Raw genomic sequence first — 22,169 nt, 5'->3', positions numbered from 1 at the left:
TTAGTCTGTGCTCAGATTCTACTCTTCAAAATACCACTTGCAAGCTGGCAAACATTCATGTTTTGCAAGATGAGGAAGTTCAAAAAATAGGATAATGACATAGAAGCTTTACTGTATGCAATGTACTATGCGTCCACAAAACTGCCTCCTTACAAGGCATACTTTTCAAGAATGCGTGAATAGACTTGTTCAGTTTGTTTCATATTTAATACTTCTTTCAGTTTTGAGTATGTTGCATATTAGTTAACGAGGGTTTTTAAAAATTTTTTAATGCCTCCAATAAAATAGATATTTAAAAATGATCTTGCCTTTCTCTGAGCAATATGTAGATATACCAAAATATTGGGCTGAAAGTGCTAATTTAAATTCAAGAACTGAGGATCTGATTAGTGTACTGATTTGCATCTATTACAATGACTACAGAGTCTATATTATTATAATTAAAATCTACCAATTAAAAAGGTTTTTAAACCTAATTGAATAGTTTGAGATTTGACATCTGAAATATTAAAATTAGGTTTCTGGTTAAGTTAGCATTATGATGTATTGAACATTCATATTTGGCCTGTGTGGTCTGTACCTAGACTGTTAGAGACTTTAAGTCCTCCAGGGCTAGGAGTTTTTAACTATGAAAATCTGTAGCTTGTGCAGATTCTACGAGGGATTTTTTTTTTTTAAACTTATCCCTTATTTATAATATAGAATGTTACTGTACTTTTTCTTTTGTTCATTCAGTTGTTTGAGTACATGGTATGTATCATATTCTAGGCCCTGGGGATATAGCAGTAAATAAGAAAAACATTGTTGCCTTTAGAGTTTATATTTCTCATATGTAAGCATATGCTAACTTTATAAATCATTAAGAAGCTTTCATAGACTAACGAATTTTATAGAAGAAACCCGATGTGATAGGAGAGAGAGTAGCTGGCAAGGTTGGATGTCATAGGGGTTATTTATAGGACTATCAAGGAAAGGCACTTTGAGAAGGGATGATATGAAAATTCAGATCTGAATGATGAGAAGGAGCCAGTTTTATGAGAATTCCAAGTAAGAGCATACCAGGTAGAGGAAAAAGGTAATGCCACAAGGTGCAGACTAGCTGGTAGTAGTCAGAGAAGAGAAAGAAAACTATGACATAGTGGGAAAGGGGTGAGAGTGATTGATATAAAATGAGGTCAAAGAGGTAGGCAGGGGCTAGATCAGGTAAGATTTTTTTTTAGTCATGCCTATTTTTTAAATTATGAATCTTTTTTTATAGTTTTCAAAAAGTATTTAAAAGTTATTATGTTTTTAACTACTTTCTAAAAAGGTTTTTTTGTCTTTTATTTTAAATTTTACATATAATATAACAATTCAATGATTTTTCTATTAAATTATCTTCCAAATTTGAAATTGCTTTATAATAAAGGTCATATTGGAATATTAAATTCTCAAATCTCCCACTTTCCATGGCTCTCCCACTCACCCACCCCCCCCCCGCCCCCGCCCTCCAAAAGGGGAGAAAAAGTTGGTGGATGTTTGTCATCAAGGTAAAGAAAGATAAGAAATTGAGCTGCTGTCCATTATGTTGGTGCTGACAAAGCCAAAAATGTTTAAACTTCTGCACCTTGCTTCAGGTGGTGTCATGGGCTGTTGGTGATGGTTGTGTCTTTATCTTAACTTTGATTCTACTTCGACTCTGCCTCCCTTTTTCTCCTCTTTTTCTCTGCTGCTTGGAGTTTGTCTTTGTGACTCTCTTCTTCTTTTGCTGACAATGTAGCTGACAGTCATCTCTTTCCCCTTCTGGCTGTTTGTGTTACCCCCCACCCCTTTCAGACCTCCCTTCCAGTGGCTAGTTCTTTCTCTTCCTCTGTACTTTCTGCCTGTCTGGTTTGGGCTCTCTGGCCAGTTCTTTGTCTATTATAATTCTTTTCTTTTTCATACTACGCTTTGTTTCTTCTACTGCCCTTGTTTTTTCTCCCCTTTTCTCCTTTTTCCCCATAATTCTCTTTCTCTTGTCCCTTTTCTTTCACTTCTTCCTCTCCTTCCAAAATGATGAGAGAGCTACATCAGATTTAGAGAGGAGAGACAAAGGGGCCCTCCCTTCTGTTTTTTTCCCCTTCAGGTCTTATTTTCCCCCTTGAGAATATACAGGACTTTTGAAGACATTTACTAACTGGAAAAAATAATGCCATGATTTGTGCATTATATTATAATTGTAATCTTTAACTGTATCCGAATTAATTGAGAGGACTACTGTTCTGACTCACATTTGCTATTCAGATGCTGAGTTCTAGGGGATCTTGTAGCAAAATGTTGGCCCTGATTTATAATGGTCATATTAGGTGTAGTTATTTATGAATAAATGTATATCTATACTTGGTACTTAACAGTTTTTGTCATGTAACTTCCCTTTTCTAATAGCCTATGGCATTTTGTGATAATTACTCTTTACATGGATTCTGACAATTGTATAGATGTATTGCTATGTAAGTATCATTCCAATGAGAAATTATTTTGGTCACTTATAACTTAGTTTTTAATGGTGGAATTTTTAAACTATATTACTCTAAAGTTTCTGAAGGCCTTATTTGTATTATTATACATTATATTTAGTCATAAAACTAATTTTAAAAGTTATTTTTACTGATTTTATAGTAAAACATGCACATTGTAGAAACATTAACTTGAAAATGTTAAAGTATAAAGAAAGTTAAAATTACTTTTAATCTCATAGTCCTGGTGAATATACATACTGTATAGTTCGATGTCCTATTTTTTTTTTTACTTACATTAAATTGCGAATATTTTTTATCTTTAAAATTATTGAAAAACATAATTGTAAGTAGAGATATAATTTCCCATTGTGTAACTATACCATAATAATATCTATTGTTTTACAGCAGATTGTTTTGTAATTTTCACAATTATACACAATGCTAGAACGAACACCTTTCTACCTTTGCTTTGGGATTGATTTTTTGAAGTGGAATGACTAAATCAAATGATTTAGTATTAATATTTTAAATATTTTTGCTACCTAAAGACAATTGATAAAGAAAACCTCTGAAAAGATTTTTACTAATTAATTCTATATAATTTTAGAGATACGGCTCTTCATAGCCTGTACTTTTTTCTACTATTCATGATCCAGTTCTATGGCTGCCTTTCAGACTCTGGCACAGGAATATAACAAATTCTATCTAATATATAAATACTGTCCATCGAAGAATTAGAAAACAGTAAAAACATACTTAAAGGATGTAGCATTGAATTAGAAAGGACTTTAAAGCTTAGTACATACTGAGAATCAACATTATGAACTTCGCCATCATTACACTATCAATTTATGGATATCTAGATTGATAGATTTCTGTCATAAATATTTGTAAAATATTAGGCCAGTGTATAGCAATTAGTACTACTACTGCTATTACTATAATATTGCATCATAACAGTTTGTTATATAAAGAATGTAGCTGAGGAAGTTATGAAACAGTTTTCCTATTTTGTGTGTCTGTGGTTCTTTTTGTTACAAAGCCTTTCTAGAGCAATGCCAGGTGATCACCCACTAAAATATCTATATACAGTGGTTACTATCATCATTTTTTCGGTGAACTACATTCTTTTTGGTTTCTAATTTAATTTTGAAAACATACTCTTTATGATTTCAATTTTAAAATTTTCTGAAACTTTTTTTTAATGGTCTAGAACATGCTCTATCATGATTAATGTTCCATGTACATTTTGAAAGAGTGCATTTTCTAGTTTTTGGGTTTGGTGTTCTATAAATTTCAATTAAGCTTTAAGTTAGCTAATAGTGTTGTTTGCATTTTCTTTATCCTTATATTTTTATCTATATCTTTTATCAGTTACTGAGAGAGAAGTGTTAACATCTCTCTATTAGTTGGCATCATTTTTTTTGCTTTAGCACTTATTTTGAAGTGCACTTATGTGTATAAAATTGAAGATTGTTATATGTTCTTGAAAAATTGATATTTTTATTCTTATGTAACATCACTGTCCCTGTGCAAATCCTTGTTTTGAAGTTTACTATGTTGACATTAATATGGTTGCTCCTTTTTTCTTATTCTTAGTTTCGCATGGTACATCTTAATCCACCCTTTTACTTTTAACCTATTTGTGAGCTTATATTTAAAGCGTGTCCCTTGTACATATATTTAGCTCTTGCTTTTATTTTATCTAATTTGATAATCTCTATCTTTTAATTCCTATATGATTTCTTTTCTCCTCTTACTCTTCCCTTTCCCTTCTCCCTCACTATTGTCCACATCTTCATTTTGGATCGAGTACATTTTTAGAAAGCCATTTTAGCTCCTCTATTGATGTTTTGGCTGCACTTTTTTGTAGTGGTTCTGTTAGGGTTTACGATATACATCCTAATTTTTTACATTCGGAGGAACCTGTGATATGTCACTTTACATGTAACAATGGAACCTTAAAACAGTGTTTCTATCTATCCCTGTAGTCCTTTGTGTTAATGTTGACATTTTACTTCCACATGTTACAAACTCCATAGTAAATTATTAACATTGCTTTAAACAATGTTATCTGTTAAAGAAATAAGGAAATAAAATAAAAGTTTTTTATATTTATCCACAAATTTATCATTTTCGATGCTCTTAATTTCTCTATGTAGATACAGATTTCTCTTCGGTACTGCTTTCCTTCAGCCTGAAGAACTTCATGTATGAACATTTTTTGTAGTACAGATTTGTTAGGACAAAGTATCTCAGCTTCTATTTATCTGGAAACACTTCGATTTTGCCTCTGCTTTTGAAAGACCTTGCCTTAGCTCAGACCACCATAATGAAATGCCATAGACTGAGTGGCTTAACAGAAATTTATTTTCTGATGGTTTTGGAGGCTAGTAGTCCATGTTCCAGATGCCAGCACGTGTGGTTTCTGGTTTGGACTGGCTCCCTGGCTTGTAGATGGTTGCTTTATCACTGTGTCCTCACGGGGCTGGAAGAGAGAACCAGAGAATGAGAGAACGAGGTGGGGAGGAAGAAGGGGAGAGAGTGTGCGTATCCTCTGGTGTCTTTTATAAAGGCACTAATCCTGTCACAAGAACCCCGCATCATGACCTATCTAATCCTAATTACTTCAAAGGCCCCATCTCCAAATACTGTTATATTGGGGTTAAGTCTTCAATATATGAATTTGGGGGCAGTGTAGGAGGCAGTAAATGATATGGACATTTAGTCCATAACGACCTTTTCATTGGATATAGAAATATAGGTTGTAGGTTTTGGGCACTTTAAAGATGTTCTTCCATTTTTTTTTTAAAAATTATACGTAGCAATTTACCATTTTAACCATTTTTAAGCTTATAATTCATTGGCATTAAGCACATTTACAGTGTTGTACAAACATCACCACCATCCATTTCCAGAACTTTTTCATGATTCCAAACAAACTCTAAACCCATCAAACAATAACTCCCCGTTCATTGCGTTCTTCCTCCAGTCTCTGCTAACCTTTATAATATCTTCTATCTCTGAGTTTGCCTACTATAAGCACCTCATATAAGCAGAATCATACTATTTTTGTCTTTTTGTGACTGGCTTAATTCATTTAGCTTCATATTTTCAAGGTTCATCCATGTTGTAGCGTGTGTCAGAATTTGAATCCTTTTTAAGATTATATGAACTATTGCATATATATCCCACTTTTTGTTTATTTATTCATATATCAATGGGCATATGGGTTGTTTCTACCTTTTGGTTTATAAGTAATGTTTCTGTGAACATGAGGGTACAAATATCTGTTCTGGTCTCTGCTTTCATTTCTTTGGGGTACACCCAGAAGTGGATTCGTTGGATTATATGACAATTCTGTGTTTAACTTTTTGAGGAACTATGTACTCTTTTCCAGAGCAGCTGCACCATTTTCATATTCCTACCAGTAATACACAAGCGTTCCAATTTCTTCACAGCCTCATCTACAGTTAATTTCTGTGTTTTAGGTAATAGCCTTCCTAATGGGTGTGAAGTTGGTATCTCTGTGGTTTTTATTTTGATTTTCTGAGACTAGCGATATTGAGCATCTTTTCATGTGCTCATTGGCTATTTGTATATCTTCTTTGGAGAAATGTTTATTCAAGTACTTTATGCAATTTTGATTTTTTTTTAATTGAGCTATAGGAGTTCTTTGTGGATTCTGGATAATTCTTTATCAGATACATATCCTTTGATGCACAAAAATTTTAATTTTGATGAAGTCCAATTTACTTATTTTTTTTTGTTACATGTGCTTTTGTTGATATACCCAAGAATTCTCACCAAATTAAGTGTTAAGAAGATATCCTCTTGTGTTTTCTTCTAAGAGTTTTATAGTTTTAGCTCTTATATTTAGGTTTTTGGTCCAGTTTTTTTAACTTTTCTATATGGTATAAGGTAGGGATCCAATTTCATTCTTTGGCATTTGGAAATGCAGTTTCCCCAGCACCATTTATTGGTGTTTTCCCCATTGAATGGTCTTGGGACTCTTGTTGAGAATCAGTTGACTATACATGTAAGAGTTTATTTCTGGGCTGTCTATTCTGTTACATAGGTCTATATATTTGCCAGTATCACACTTTCAAATATTGCAGCTTTGTAGTAAGTTTTGAAATCCAGACATATGAGTCCACTCAACTTTGTTCTTATTTTTCAAGATCGTTTGAAACAAAAATTCCATACTTATTTTGTGGTGAATTTTTTGTTTCTGCAAAAAATTTACTGGAATTTTGATAAGAATTGCATTGAATTTGTAGATTGCGTTGGGTACTATCGTCATCTTAACAATAGTAAGACTTCCAATCCATGAACGCATAAAATCTTTCCATCTATTTGTTTTTTTAAGCAGTGTTTTGTAGTTTTTAATGTACAAGTCTCTCACTTTCTTGGTTAAGTTTATTCCTTAGTATTTATTCTTTTTGATGCTACTGTAAATGAAAATGTTTTCTTAATTTCCTTCTTATATTGTTCATTGTTAATGGGTAGAAACAACTGAGTTTTGTGTGTTGATTTTTTTTTTATCCTGCCACTTTCCTGTTCTTGTTCATTAGCTTTAATAAGTTTTGTGTGTTTGAAATCCTATATGTCTGCAAACAGAGAATTTTACTACTTTCTTTTCTTAGTTGTATAGTTCTATATGGCAAGAGCAGTAGTCTGGTATCTGTTACTCTAACATTGAGATTGGCAATGAAAGTCCATGTACTACATTATGATGGTTTTTTATAATAATGGCGTTGTTAACGAATCTTTCCTTTTTTTAACCAAACTGTAATGATTTGCTCAGTTATTGATTCTTACAGTCCTTTTATAAAACATACTAACACTCTGACACTACCACACTATGACTTAATTCAGCTTTCATTTTAGTGTATTGCCAGATTTCAGCTCTCAGTAATTGAGTCATATGCTTACCAAAACTCAGTTGCGCTTTTTTCCCCACACCTTTCAATGCCAGTTTTACTTGACATTATAATTACATAATTTAAATGAATATTACATCAGACAGGGAAAGTCAGATACCATATGATTTCACTTATATGTGGAATCTAAGGAACAAAATAAATGAACAAATAAAATGAAAACAGACTCATAGATACAGAGAACAAACTGGTGATTGCCAGATGTGGGGAGTGGTTGAGGTGCTGGGTGAAAATGGTGAAGGGATTAAGAAGTATAAATTGGTAGTTATAAATGGTCACGGAGATGTGAAGTGTATAGCAAAGAGAATATAGTTAATAATGTAATAATTATGTATAGTGCCAGGTGGGTACTAGACTAATGGGGATCACTTTGCAATTATATAAATGTCTCATCACTATGCTGTTCACCTGAAACTAACATACATTGAATGTCAACTCTAATCGAAAAATAAAAATTAAAAAATAAAGATAAATGAATACTACAATCTGAATGCTATATGAGGGACAAAGTTCTTTCTATGACAGTTCTATTGAATACTTTGAAAAGACAATAAAGGTGAATTTCTGACAATTTCTGTCAAATAGGTAGAGGTGAAACATTTATAAAAATTTATGATGTAAATATAAAATTCTAGACAGATTTTGAACTCAGATGACTTCACAAATGTTTTTTATTTTCACTCCACATTAAAAAAAAACTAATTATAAATTGTAGATGATATATTTGCTTGGTAGTTTATGGAAGAAACAACACTTGGAAGTCTAATAATTTGACCTATACTGAAAGAGAGGGAACTAGCTTTATCTCAGAAATTATTAAAAAATGTATATGTATGCTTTTTGAGTTATAATACAGTGTTTAAGGTGTAGATATGTGTGTGCATGCATGCACACTTGTATGTATTACTTAGTGATCCCATTTTCACTAATATTTTCAATTAACTGACCAGCATCAGTTCTTAAGTCAGAAAGCAAACTTCACTTGTATAGTTTAACTTTTATGCTAAATTAACAAGGAATTGTTTTATACTTTTTTGTGTCTCTTTGAAGTCTAGTTTGACTTGCACACCATTGCCTCTTGAATATTGCTTAATTAAATCAGAAACATTCAGGTTTGGATCCATTATTTTTTTATTTTCAGCTTCCTTCCCAAATTTAATTAATTTCATTTATCATTTAAGCTATCACTTAATTTTAGGAAGTTTATCTACCCTCGGTTCCTTTGTCCTGATGTTATTCAACAATTATCTTGCATTTCTCTGGCATTTGTTCTCATAATTCTTAATGTATGTTGCAAATATGTCAGCCTTGTATTTTATTACCAGGGTATAAGGTGTACTGTTTAAGGGATAACAGATTGGATCTTTTCAAAATACAGTATGCTCTATAAGTTCCGAGTGGTTTGTGACCAATTTTTTTTATTATTATTTCAACTTCTGAAAAAGCTGCTATGTAACCTAATAAAGCAATATCACTTAGTGATTTAAAAATTCAGAAAAATTCTGGAGCATAGGATTAAAAAGTGGGAAATAACGTTTTCAACTATTAAAATATTAATCATTATTACATCTTGTAAGTTTAAAAAATTTATTAGCTTCATAACTTTTAGAATGCTTCAGTCAATCATACTGGTTTTCATTGAAGTAGAATTGATCATTCGTTAAGCATGATTTTTTAAAAGTAACTTTCAGTTGTTATAAAATTAGAAAACAAAGATCATTTCAAGTGTTTCCTGGTAAAGATGGAGGAAGTTTTCCAGTGGATTTCCCGATTCTAGTAAAACAAAATTTATATCATTTTAAAAAATTGTAGCATACAGTTATAAAATAGCTGCTTAGTAGACTTAATTTGGCTATGCCATATGTCAGATCATACTACAAAATAGAACTGTGTGGACGAGGGGAAATATTTTGGTTGGTCAAGTAATCAAATCAACCGCAGACAGATTGACAAGAGAAAATCAGATTTAATATCAAGTGCATGGAGCCCCTGCATACTTAAGAGGTTAAGAGATAGGGGGTTTGAGGTATACAAGACAGCCTGAGCTGGGGATGAGGCAAGGTGCCTTTGGGACTTCCAAAGGTCATTGCAGGATGATAAGAAGAGCAGACATTTAGTAAATAGTGGTTTGTCTCAGCCTATAGATAGGTCAAAAGGAGTTATCTCTGATAATCTTTTAATGCCTCTAATCCAAATATTTCTAGGTACTTAAGAGAAAGGGGCAGAATATTCTCTTAAGCCAGAAGCTAAACTTGCCTTTAGCTTAAAGTAATCTGTGTATCACTGAGGCACATCTTCTTCTGGACCCCCATAGCTATATACAGTAAAGATATGAAAATATTTCCCATTCCCACACCATTACAAAGAGATTGTACATTTGTATGATGTCCCAGAGTTGTAATGAGCAGTTAATTAGATTTTAGGTGAGTATTACCTTTTCATGCCTGTTACATCAGGTAGCAGCTTTTATAAAGTAACATTACATCATTTGGGTCAATTTTGAGGAAATTTGTTAATTTTTTGTATGTTTTTTACAAGTCAAAAATCAAAATGATCCTCCCCTTTATAGTGTTGAATGGAAAACACACATGCTAAATAAATTCAAGCCAATTAACATATGCCTGTTTTTCTGTGCCTTGAGAAAATAAAGGGAAATTGGCCTACATGGTGGGTGGCAATATAAAATTTTACCACCTATTCAGAAAGCAATTTGATAACATGTCAGAAACCATGGAAATTCTTATAACCTTTGACTCAGATAATTCTGCTTTCAGTGACTAACCCTAAAGGAATTAGGTTACTGAGATTTTCACTGCAATAATCTAAACTTAAAAAAGCATTAATAACAATAAGTTGATTTTTCAATAAGAAGGAATCGGCTAAGAAATTGTGGCACATCAATATTTAATAGGTTATTAACAAGGCTATTAAAACAAGAAATATAAAGATTGGGTAAGCTACATGGTGAAAAGTTAGTGATGTGATACTTAGAAATAATCAGTGTAAAACGATATAACTATATAAGATGGATATGTATATAGATAATTATCGGTAGATAATACAAATAAGAAAGCAGTTGCTAGGATGTTAAGCATATGGATATATTTTTAAATTTCTCTTTAATATTTTTATAATGTTTTAACAGTGCCTTTTAAAATTAATAAGTCTTCTGAAAGAATTCTCTCTCCCTCTTAGGCCAGGTTTTTTTCTTTTGGGTGCACAGGTTATCGTCTTCTTAAATCCAGGAATACAGTCTTTATATCTTCTGTGGCCCCTGGCACAGATAACTTGGCATTAGTAGAATCTAGCAATTTTAATTAAAATGAGCAAAGGTAAATTATACCTTATTCCTTCACTTTCATGAATTTCATATACTTTTCAGTATGTGGTTATATACCTAATAAATTTATTTAACATATATTGTACTCAGTGTTTTCTACATATGTAAGAAATGAAATATTTATCCTTTATTTAAAAAGGAAAGCTAGATTTTTTCTTCCAGACTTGAAGCAATTTACGCTAATTATAAAATTCTTTGTTATGTTTTAACTACTAACTCAAAATTTTCAAGGAAGGTGGAATATTTGCTCCATCTTGATACCAACTTTTTGTTACTTGTTCACTCCGACCTTTTAAAAATTTCAATAGTAATTTTCATGAGAATAGAGATCATGTCTATACTGTTGAGCGTTATGTCCACTGTCTAATTCATGATGCTGAAAAATACGTTGAATAAATGACACATTGTTTTTATTACACAAAATAAGCACTTTACATACATTATTTAGTCCTTCTTATACCTCATTTAATTGATTTCATTATATGATGAATTAGGAGAAGTCTTAATTTGCCCAAAGTTGTGAGTTAGGATTCTAACACAGTTTTGACTCAGGATTTTGCTTTTAGCCATTGTTCCACCTTGTCTTTCACAGAAAGATCTAGGAGTAATGAAAATAGTTTCAAATTGAGACACATATCTCTGATTATTTAGTTTTTTACTCTTTATATGATTAACAGTATCATTTTTATGATCCATTTCTAAATATTCCATTTAAAACTTTTGAATCTACGAAAGCTTTGTTCAGCATGCAAAATAAAATGGAATTCACATTCTGACACTTGTTTCATTACCTTGCTGGACTCCCACATTAGTGTGTTTCTTTAACAAACAAAAAATGGTTCTATTGGCACACTTCTAATTTATTTTTAAATTTTTGATTGTATCTGAATCACTGTGGACACTAACTTTTTAGAAGTGTTTAAAAGTTTTTATTTGGTAAGTAAATATGGTTATGCTACCTGCCAACTCTACCTTTTTCAAATTATAAAATTTATTTTATAAAATGTCCTTCATTATTTATGAGACTCTTTAATGAATTTCTTGTATTAGGTATCTGTAGGGTACTTGAAGTTTTTATTACACATAATAAAATGGTTTTCCTTCATTAACATCTTTCATGGTTGAGGTAGAATATAAACACAATCATCAAATTTAGATCAGTTTAGCTCTAAAATAATTTTAAACACATAATTGGTAACTGATAGCCTTTAGTAGAACAAGCTTCTAAAAGCAATATTTGTACTTAGTGTTTCAGTATGTGCTCTATTAAAACTTTTCCCATTGATCTACAACAACAAGCAATTTAGTGAACTTATTACCAAAAAGGCCTGGTAAAAATTTTGGCTCTTCTGAGAGCACTGAGATATCTATCAAGAATTCATCCAAAGTAGAGAAAACCTTTTTCATTTATTTCTCTTTATGACAAGTATAAACTATTAAGGTTAAGTGGGTGGGGCAACCGGAAGTAATTATGAAGGCCAGTGGCATTTTTGTGGTTTAATAAAGGCAGAAGCTAATTATTCAGTTTTTATTTAAGTGAAATGGTGCCAAAAAGGAGGTTCCTGCAGAGCAGCTGCACTCCTTCAGTGTTACCCTAATTTACCAAAGACACAACTGTCACAAACAAAACTTTTAAACTTGATATATAGCCACAAAAGTAAGGAGGCTTTTGTTTGGAGTGCATGCAGAAGAACTCCTTTATACAAATCAACCGGCAGATGACGGACAATGATGAAAATTTGATTCTTTGAAGTCATAATAGTCATTGAAATGTGTGAAATTCTGGTATTGAAAAGAGAGCGGCCAGCAAGACTCTAAATCCTGGGTGGTTGCAAGAAGCTTGCTGGGAGGTTTTTCTGCATTTTGACACCAACTTCCCATTGCTTGTTCCCTGCTTCCTTTGTTAAAAAAAAAAAAAAGTTGAATTCACACAAGATAAATGGGACAGTTGATAACCGAATCATAGTTTTTATGTGGAAAACTAATATTTTATAATGGAAATTGGCATTTGAAAGAATAAGGTTCATTTATAGATACTAGCAAATACTTATGATTTTTGAAATTTCTCTTCCATTTAGTGAAATGGAAGGTCACATATCAGCTCTACTAGAATTTAAAATTGTGGAAGAGATATTACTGAAAGAGTAGAACTTTGGAATTATGATATACACCTTTTCAGTAGCAAATTTTTATTCGATTGCCCTTTAATCTATGAATAATAATTACTATTTTTAAATGGCATGTTGGACATATATTTCTGAAACTTTATTAAGATGGAAGCATTCTTTAATAGTAGGAATATAGGTTTCATATTTGACTCAACTGCTTAAAAATTAAGTTTTAAAATTTAGTAAATCTGTGTACATTATCTGTAAAGGTACTTGATTTATTAGAATTTACAGACAATTATTAACCAGTGGTTCTTGAGGTTCTTCCTTTGCCAACTTCAAGGCTTCTCATACTTTATCTGATTTAACTTTTTGTAATCTAAAAATTTGATGAATTGTTATTTATAAGTTATCTTTTACCAATAAAATGAGGAATCTGTAAGAGGCAATATTGACATCTTCAAAGCATTTCTATCTTTCATGAGTAGGGTTAAGAAAAATGGCAGATGATCCCTATTGCAATGCAGTAGTAGAAATCTAGAGAGACTATCATTAGTTCAGTATGATTTAAATTATTTGCAGATGTTTATTTTTTATTTTTTGCAAAAGTCGAGTCATAGGTAAGTCAGTGAGAACTCTGAGGAAAAGCAAAGCATTGACATAGTTAAGAGTTCAACATAGTGCCTCATAGTTTTAGTATACATTGTTTTAGTGGAATCTTGGAATGGGAACTGTAGCCCATTGAAATGTCGCTTAAAGGACAGGTTCTTCTGTCACTAGCTGAAGCTGTGTGGATGAAACGATAACAATAGAGTGTCTCAATGCATTTTAAAAGTGTGAGAAATCAGTTTGTCTAGACTAAGAGTGTGCCTACAGGGACTAGGAATTTTAGAGCTTCAGTGCCCTTTAGGTGTCAAATATGTGAGAGTTGCCAGACTTTTTTTTTCTCTCTTTGGCAGCAGTTCATTTCAGCTGTAGTACCTTGCATGCAGGGATGCTACATCAGAACAACTTGGGCTACAAAATTCAGACACTCATTTGTTTGAATAAGCTTTAAATTGGGGAGGAGATATCAATAAATAATTGCCATAAAATTTGGAAGCTGGGAGTTAAGAGTTCAAAATATAAGGGGGTTAACAACATTTTGTAGCTACTTATTTTAAAGAAATTTTCCTTCCTAAAAGATCATTCCATTCCTTTTCTACTTTGATAGGACAAATCAAGAAGTACTATTTCTATTTTTAAAAATCAGTATTGGTGTTTTAATTAATTACTTTGGCATATATACATCACACTTAAGTTTATAAAGAAAAAGTATGTTTCCTGAGACAACTAGCGTTAAGAATATAATGTTTCCTTTTCTATAAGTCTTAATTTGAAGAGTAGCCAACTTATAGTTCCAGTTTTATGAACTCAGCTCAGAATGGAGGGGTTACAGTGGAATTTGGAAACGAAGCCTTACCCCTTAATTTTGTAACATTTATATTGTTGGTTTATACCCCATTTCAACTGTAGTTGATGAAGTAGTACATATTAAGATATATAGTGTTAAATAATAAATTAATGCAACAGATTGCAAATGCTATAGTGAATTCAAAGGGGGAAATACTATCAAGGACTCCCGAGGACCTAATTCTCTTTCAAGCTCTTCATTAGAGGAATATGCTTTAGAAAATCATTAAACGTGTAATACCAGAAATTACTTTGCTTTGAAGTTGAACTTGACAATTAAAAATTACCAATTAAAACTTACATTCATACATTTAAAAAGTACGTACCAATTGCATTCATTTTGTTTTTATTTTATCCTATATTAAAAGAAACTTTTAAAAAATGTAGGCACATAATAGAAGTGCATATTGGTATAAATGTTTATATCGATCATTTAGATAGTTTCTCCAAAGAGACAAGTTGCGACAAAGTCACCACACCTGATTATTGGTATTGTATTAAGCAGAAGATTGGTAGCCAGCTAAAATAACTTTAAAGAATTGTGTTTTTAATCTACGGGTAGAAAGACTAAGAGTCAGAAATATACTTAGTGTTTTCCCAGTACATGTTGCAGCACTAAGTATTTACAATAATTCATTGATACGAAACATTGATTAGAATGGAACTACAAATTTGGTATAATTATTTTCCTGCTAACTGTTCTTTTTAACCATTCATGCAGTTCATTCATTTATTTTGCTACTGTTGTGCAGCCTCTTGTTTTAAAACTGCATGAATTAGACATTATAATAATTTTATACTAGCAAGATTTATTTTTACTAATTCTTTTCTTTTAAATAATCTTTTTACTTTTCAATTACAGTTGGCATACAATATATTAGTTTCAGCTGTACAACACAGTGATTAGACATTTATCTGTCTTACAAAGTATTCACCCTGTTAAGTCTGCTACCTATCTGCACCATACATAGTTATTACAATGTTATTTCCTATATTCCTTATGCTAGCTATACTTTATATCACCATGACTGTTTTTATAACTACCAGCTTGTACTACTTAATTCCTTCATTATTTTCAACTATCCCTCAATCTCCCTCCCATCTGGCAGCCATCAGTTTATTCTCTTTTGTTTATTATGTATTTTAGAGTCCCACATATAAGTGAATTCATATTGTATTTGCCTTTATCTGACTTATTTCATTTTGCAAAATACCCTCTAAGTCCATCCATGTTATCACAAATGGCAAGATTTCATTCCTTTTTATAACTAATATTCTATTACACACACACACACACACACACACACACACACACTATCCATTCGTCTATCAATGAACACTTAGATTGCTTCCATATCTTGGCTATTGTAAATAAAGCTGCAATGAATGTAGGGTACATATATCTTTTCAAATTGATGCTTTGGGTTTCTTAGGATAAATATCCAGAAGTGAAATTTCTGGGTCATGTCGTAGTTTTTTTAGTTGTTTGAAGAACCTCCATACTGTTTTTCCATAGTGGCTGCACTAATATAAAATTACACCAACAGTGCACTAGGATTCCCTTATTTCCACATCCTCGCCAGTACTTGTTGTTTGTTGTATTGATGACAGCCATTCTGACAGGTTTGAAATGATATCTCATGGTTTCAATTTGCCTTTGCTTTCTTTGTCATAGATTAATTGACCATGTAAGTAAGAGTTTATTTCTAGGCTCTCTATTCTGTTCAGTTGATCCAGTGTCTGTTTTTATGTTAGTACCATACTGTTTTGATTGCTTCAGCCTTGTGGCATAGTTTGATATCAGGTAGTATGACACTTCCATCTTTGTTCTTCTTTCTCAAGATTGATTTGGCAGTTCGAGGTCTTTGTGGTTCCATATAAATTTTCGAATTATTTGTTCTAGTTCTGTGAAAAATGCCAGCAGACTTATATGACCATTTTCTATGCCAAGGTAGGGAAGTTTTCAGTCATTATTTTTTGAAATAGGTTTTCAATTCCTTGCTCACTCTACTTCTGGTACCCCTATGATGAAAATGTTGGTACACCGAATCTTGTCTCAGAGTTCTAATTTTTTGTTGTTTTAATTTTTTTTTCTGTTCCATTGGGTATTTTCTGCTATCTTGTCTCCAGTCACTGATTTGATCCTCTATCTCAGTTATCGTATCTTTATTTCTGACTGGTTCTTTTTATGGTTTCTATTCTCTGATGAGGTTCTAAGATCATCTGTTCTTCCCCTAAGTTTATTGAGCATCCATATCATTTAGTTCTTCTTCTAGAGTTTTGTCCTGTTCTTTCATTTGGGATATGATATTTGTCTCCTCGTTTTGGTTGACTCCTTGTATTTCTGTTTATTAGGTGGATCTGCTATGTCTCCCAGTGTTGGCCTTACATAGTAAGTGTCCCTGTTTACCTAAGCCAGATGCTCCAGTAGTGTCCCTTGTGTGGGTTGTATGTTCCTTTTATTGTAGTTGAGCCTTGATTGCTGTTAGCATATCAGTGGGTGGGATTGACCTTCAGTATGACTGGCTGTGAGGGCTGGCCATGACAATAGTAGAGAAGTTGTTGGTGTGGAGACATGGGGCAGTGGCTAACCCTGTGGAGTGGGAGTTGTATAAGCAAGGCTCTGGTGTCAGTCGAGTCTGTTCTTTGGGCATTTAGTTTCCAGAGCTGGTTGGGTAGGCCACTGGATGTGTTGGTTCTGGGAGGGGCTCTGGTACTGGTCAAGGTCAGCTGCTTTTTGTGCCTAGCTTAGAGTTGCCTAGTGGGATCTGCATACAGAGTGATCTGTATTTGGTTGTCATTTGTACTGGGCTTGTTGGTGCTTGGGAGTAACTATGCTACGAATCGACACCCTCTGCCGCTAGTGCCTGGCTTGGGACCCTTTGGTGGGCACCACAGTGTGAACTCAGGCTAGCCACCTCTTGTGCCTGGTTTCCGGCTGCTTAGTTGAAGCTATATTCCTGGCCAACACTAGCGGCAGTTTATACCTTGGAGCTACATTATGGGAGTTACAATGCAAGTGAGACTCGTTGTCATTTATGCTGGGTTTGGGGTAGTTTAGTACGAAGTACAGGGCATTCTGAGGCCATTCGCTGCTTGTTTGGGGTTTGTGGACCTTTGAGACTTCAGGAAATTCGGTAGCATGAGCTGAAAGACTGTTTCTATGCAGGAGCCACTGAAAGAAGTCTGGCTGGGCATGTGAGTTAGGTGGGGTGGGACCTCGGGTAATCGCCAGGGCAGGAGGACCATTGTGAGCCATGTTAATGGAAAGCTCAAATTCGGCACCTGCCTGATCTGTGCCAGCACTTCAGTTCCAGACAAGCTGTCCCGACCCTTGCTTCTCCAGCCCTCAGCCTGCAGTTTGTCAGTTTAATTCCTTCCTGTATTCTCCTGGTGCTTTTCAACCTGCTGCTTTTATATTGAAGCCCAAAGTGAGTGAGTTTGTGAGTGAGTCTGTGCTTGGGCCTTTAAGACCTACAGTGCCTGGGTCTCCAGCAGCTCTCCATCTCACTGGGGTACAATCTCTGGTGGTTTTCATAGCCAGGTGTTATGGGGATTCCTTTTTCTGGCCCTTGAGCTGGAACCTCTTGCTCCTCAGGGGGGATCTCTGCAGCCAAGTTATCCCTCCTGTTTCATTGCCTGATTCATGGATGTGGGATCTGCCCATTCCATATCTCTTACCCTCCTACCAGTCTTGATGTGGCTTCTTTCTATTTTTAGTTATAGGACTTCTGTTCAGCTAGTCTTCAGGTGATTCTTCATGATGGTTTTTCTGTAGTTGTTAATTTTGATATGGTTATAAAAAACAAACACAGCATTTACCTATTCTGCCATATTGACTGGAAGTCTTTTAGCTAGTTATTTAAAATTTACTTAAGTGAATCATGATTTAAAAATGCTTCATTTATAAGAATGATATGATTGACCCTAATGTGATCTTACTTCGATAAAGTATTTTCCATTACTAAATAGAGACTTAAACTCTGAATTCCTTATTTTGTTCTCTGACTGCTACTATAATTTGATAAATATATCTAATCTGAGGCATCAAAATTGCATACATTCAAATTGTTACTGGGTAGAATTGACCATTTGTTACTGGGTAGAATTACAAAGAGCATCAAGAAAGTTACCATTGTTTTTATCTCACATTTCAGCAAAAATTGTACAATTTTTTTGGCTTACCTTGTTGAATAGACTTGATGTATCATTTTTTAGGTAGGCTTTATCAAAGATATATCAAAATGCTAATTAAAGTTGTTAATTGATATTGTTTTGTAAAAGGTTCAAAGCCCTCGATGGAAATGCCTTGTCATCAGTTTGACACAGAAACCACTGGAAATAGATTTTTTTTTAATTTAAAATTTACTCACTTTTTATATCTCCTTACTTCTGATATCTCTATATTCTTGCTATTCTGACCAGTTATACTTGCTCATGAAATAAGAGTCTATTGACCACAAGCTCTTCTACCAGCAGACTCTTCAGAAATTACCAATACTTTGTTGGATAAAAGGGTCCTAAAATTTTTTTATGAACCCTTTTTCACTCTACTCTTATACTCCCCCAACGTATTTTTCCCAGATCAGAACAGCAATTTTTATGGTAAAATATCAGAGTAGTGAAATAAGCCAGAAAGCTTTTAACAAAACCCAGCTTACAAATAAATCTGAGTAAAGTTGCATGCATATAAAAAACAACAAAGTAGTGTATGTGGGCTATTAGATACATGTTTGCTTGTTTTCCTATAGGATATCACTACTTTAACTGGTGTTCCAGAAGAGCATATCAAAACTAGAAAAGTAAGGATCTTTGTTCCTGCTCGTAATAACATGCAGTCTGGAGTAAACAACACAAAGAAATGGAAGATGGAGTTTGATACCAGGGAGCGATGGGAAAATCCTTTGATGGGTTGGGCATCAACGTGAGTAATTTGGTTTCATTTGAATATTGTTTTCAGCTTTTCTTCTCTATGTAGATTTTTCTTTTAAATACACTGACTTTCAAACTCTTTCATGTACAGTATGACAATACTTTTTAAGACTGTATAGGTATCATTGTGTTCTATGATATAGATATATATTATTTATTTAAAATATTCATATAAGTGTGATCCAGCACAATGAACCATAGGAAGTCTTTTTCAGAGTATTATTTACTAGATAAAATGGCTGACATTGTGAGCACTGTTAGCATGTTCCCCAAGCTATGTACATTAGCTTAAGATATACTGTTTAAATAGTATTAATAGTGATACTTATTTTGAAAATAAAATTTCTTTATAAAGTATTTTTTTGTTTGTAAGGGGAAGAGACTAAATGAGTTTAGATATTAGCTATTTTGAGGGAAACTTGTAAGTTCCTGAGCTTTGTGATTAATAAATGTATACTGCACTGGTACAAAGTGGTCACAGATTTTGTGGTACCAATGAAATCAGTGACCTAAATCTCTTTGAGGGAATAAGGCCCAAATGGTAAATAGCAGAACTGCCTCTAGTTGAATAAAAGAAGCTTCTACTAGAGAAAACAGCCAGATAACCTAGAAAATTATTATTCCTATTAAGACTCTTAGAACATTGTGTGTCCAGGAATCAGTAGAAGATAGTTATCAGTAAATTGTCTCACTTTAGAAAGTGTGATATTTAACATTTTTTCCTGTCAATGTACCTGGGAGAATTTTTGTTAAAAATATTGGCTGTGTTGCTATTTAAATAGAATATTTTCTTTAGCAAAATGATCTATAGGCACAATATCTTTAGGTGTGTTGTATATTAGGATTTTATGTCTTGTGTTATATGTGGAGCATCGTTGTAAATCACGTTTGTAGAGACTAACAAAATTTATAAGGAACAACTTTGTCCATATCCAGTGGTGGAAATGTTCTTAGATTATTTTTTAAGTCACATGAGATTTTAATGTATTCATCTCTGTGCTGGATTCATCCACTGCACTCTTTATTGATGGCATTTGGTTAGTTTTCATTGCAGGTTATTATGCATAATGCTAAAATGAAGATTCTTGTACATATCTTTTGGCGAATTTATAACTTCTTGTTAATAGGCCAGTTAACCCCCGAAACGTTATTTATCGGGTAATGATCAAACCTATTTATGTTAAGAAGTATCAAAACCTATGAATTCTCTTATGCTTATCTAGTTAATAGCAAGTGGCAATGTGATGAGTTTTGTTCTAGCAGACAGTTAAATTACTGATAAGACCTTGAACTTGTAGAGAATATATATTATGCTTTCTTAGGGTAGATCTGTTTCAGTTTTACCCCTGGTCTCAGTCCTGGAACATAGTGTTTAAAAAGGCATGGCCTTTGAGATTTTGATGGAAAGCACAGTCCTCCTAACTCTTGTGGGGCTCCTAACTCATCTCCGCTGTAGGAAGGAGACAGCTGCTGAAATCTCTGCTCAGTTCTTTCAGCTTTCTCAGCTGTTGTTTAGAGCTTTGCTTATTCATGTGTAGTTTAAAAGTTACCTGCTCTGAGGATTCCTCCTCTTTACTGTTTTTACCCTTAGATTTCCAGCTCCTTTGGCAATCCTAAACTCCATTTACAGACTCCTTGTGCTGATGAGACTAAAGCTTTCTGCTTGAGTTCTTGGTGCTCCTAGCTCTCTGAACTATAGCGTACCTTTAGAGCATGGGTCCCCAACCCCCAGGCCACGGGCCAGTACCAGTCAGTGGCCTGTTAGGAACTGGGCCACACAGCAGGAAGTTAGCAGCTGGGGGGCTAGGGAACCTTCCTCTGTATTTGCAGTTGCTTCACTAGCATCTAACTAGCATCACCTTCTCAGCTCCACCTCAGATTATCAAGCATTAGATAGATTCTCATAGGAGCACCAGTCCCTGCTGCCAAAAAGATTGGGGACCGCTACTTTAGAGGAAAAACTATGTAAACCTTGATTTTCTCCAGTGTGGTTCCCTTCTTTCAAAGGCTGAATCATCTCCAGTTCCTTTCCTGCTTTTTGGTTACTCTGGTCTCTTCAAATAGTTTTTTTTTTTTTCTGTCTTATCTAGAATTCATAATTATTATGTAACTTTTAGACAGGTAAATCCGATTTTAATGGGAGGCAAATCTGCCTTTACCCAAATTAGAAACTTAATAATTGAGAACTGAGCAAATGAAGTTCAAAAATATAAGCACAAATTATACTTAGTAAACAATGAAAAGAGAATATACAGTTGGGGTATGAAAGACTTCTTGGAAAGTATTGGTATTCACTGTGAACCATGAGAAATGGTTGGGATGGACTTCTGTATGCTGAGGTAGTGGCCTTTCTATATTGCAAGTGGAAGGAACAGATTGAGCTGGTAGGAATTGTAATGACTTAAAAAAAAAAAGTATCCCCTTCCACTAAGTTCTAGCTGGCTAAGAAGTTAATAGTGACAAATTAACAGAAGAAAATCAAATTTTAATATGTACTCATAGAGAATCACATAGGCCTGAAAATTCCAAAGACAGACAAAATTTGGCATATGTCATTTTTGACAAAGGAAAAGGGGGGGGGGGAAGGGGACCTTAGATTTCAAAAGTGAAAATGGGTGATTTACAGGTAATTGAGGAAGAATAGAACAAACATTGCAGGCAAATTCCTGCTAGGTAACCCAGAAGCAATGGGACACAGAGGGTAGGTGATTCAGCCACCGTGACCCTGCCTGTATCCCTCCCATCCACTATACTCAATTGAAATTAGGCTAAGGCAAACATCCTAAGGTTTATTCCCTGGAGCAGGCCTTTCCTTCCAAATCTTCAGGAAGGGAAGGCGTAGGGTCAGAGGTTCCTTGAGCCTTTTGTTTCATAATAACCAGCTTAAAATCAGTATTCCAAAAGGCACAGTTTAGGG

The 22,169-nt window shown here is 33.7% G+C and overlaps 1 protein-coding gene across 1 annotated transcript in view; it reads left to right on the top strand.

Annotated features, from left to right (window-relative positions):
• The window catches only part of NDUFS4 (NADH:ubiquinone oxidoreductase subunit S4), an 83,374-nt gene that overhangs the window by 40,898 nt on the left and 20,307 nt on the right, over positions 1-22,169 (top strand). Inside the window, exon 3 of the mRNA XM_016142362.2 lies at positions 19,072-19,244. Coding sequence (XP_015997848.1) covers positions 19,072-19,244 — 173 coding nt within the window. The remainder of the gene's footprint in view (positions 1-19,071; positions 19,245-22,169) is intronic.

Source organism: Rousettus aegyptiacus, unplaced genomic scaffold, assembly GCF_014176215.1.
Source record: "Rousettus aegyptiacus isolate mRouAeg1 unplaced genomic scaffold, mRouAeg1.p scaffold_m13_p_8, whole genome shotgun sequence".
Taxonomy (NCBI): Eukaryota; Metazoa; Chordata; class Mammalia; order Chiroptera; family Pteropodidae; genus Rousettus; species Rousettus aegyptiacus.
This window is presented reverse-complemented; position numbering and strand designations above follow the sequence as displayed.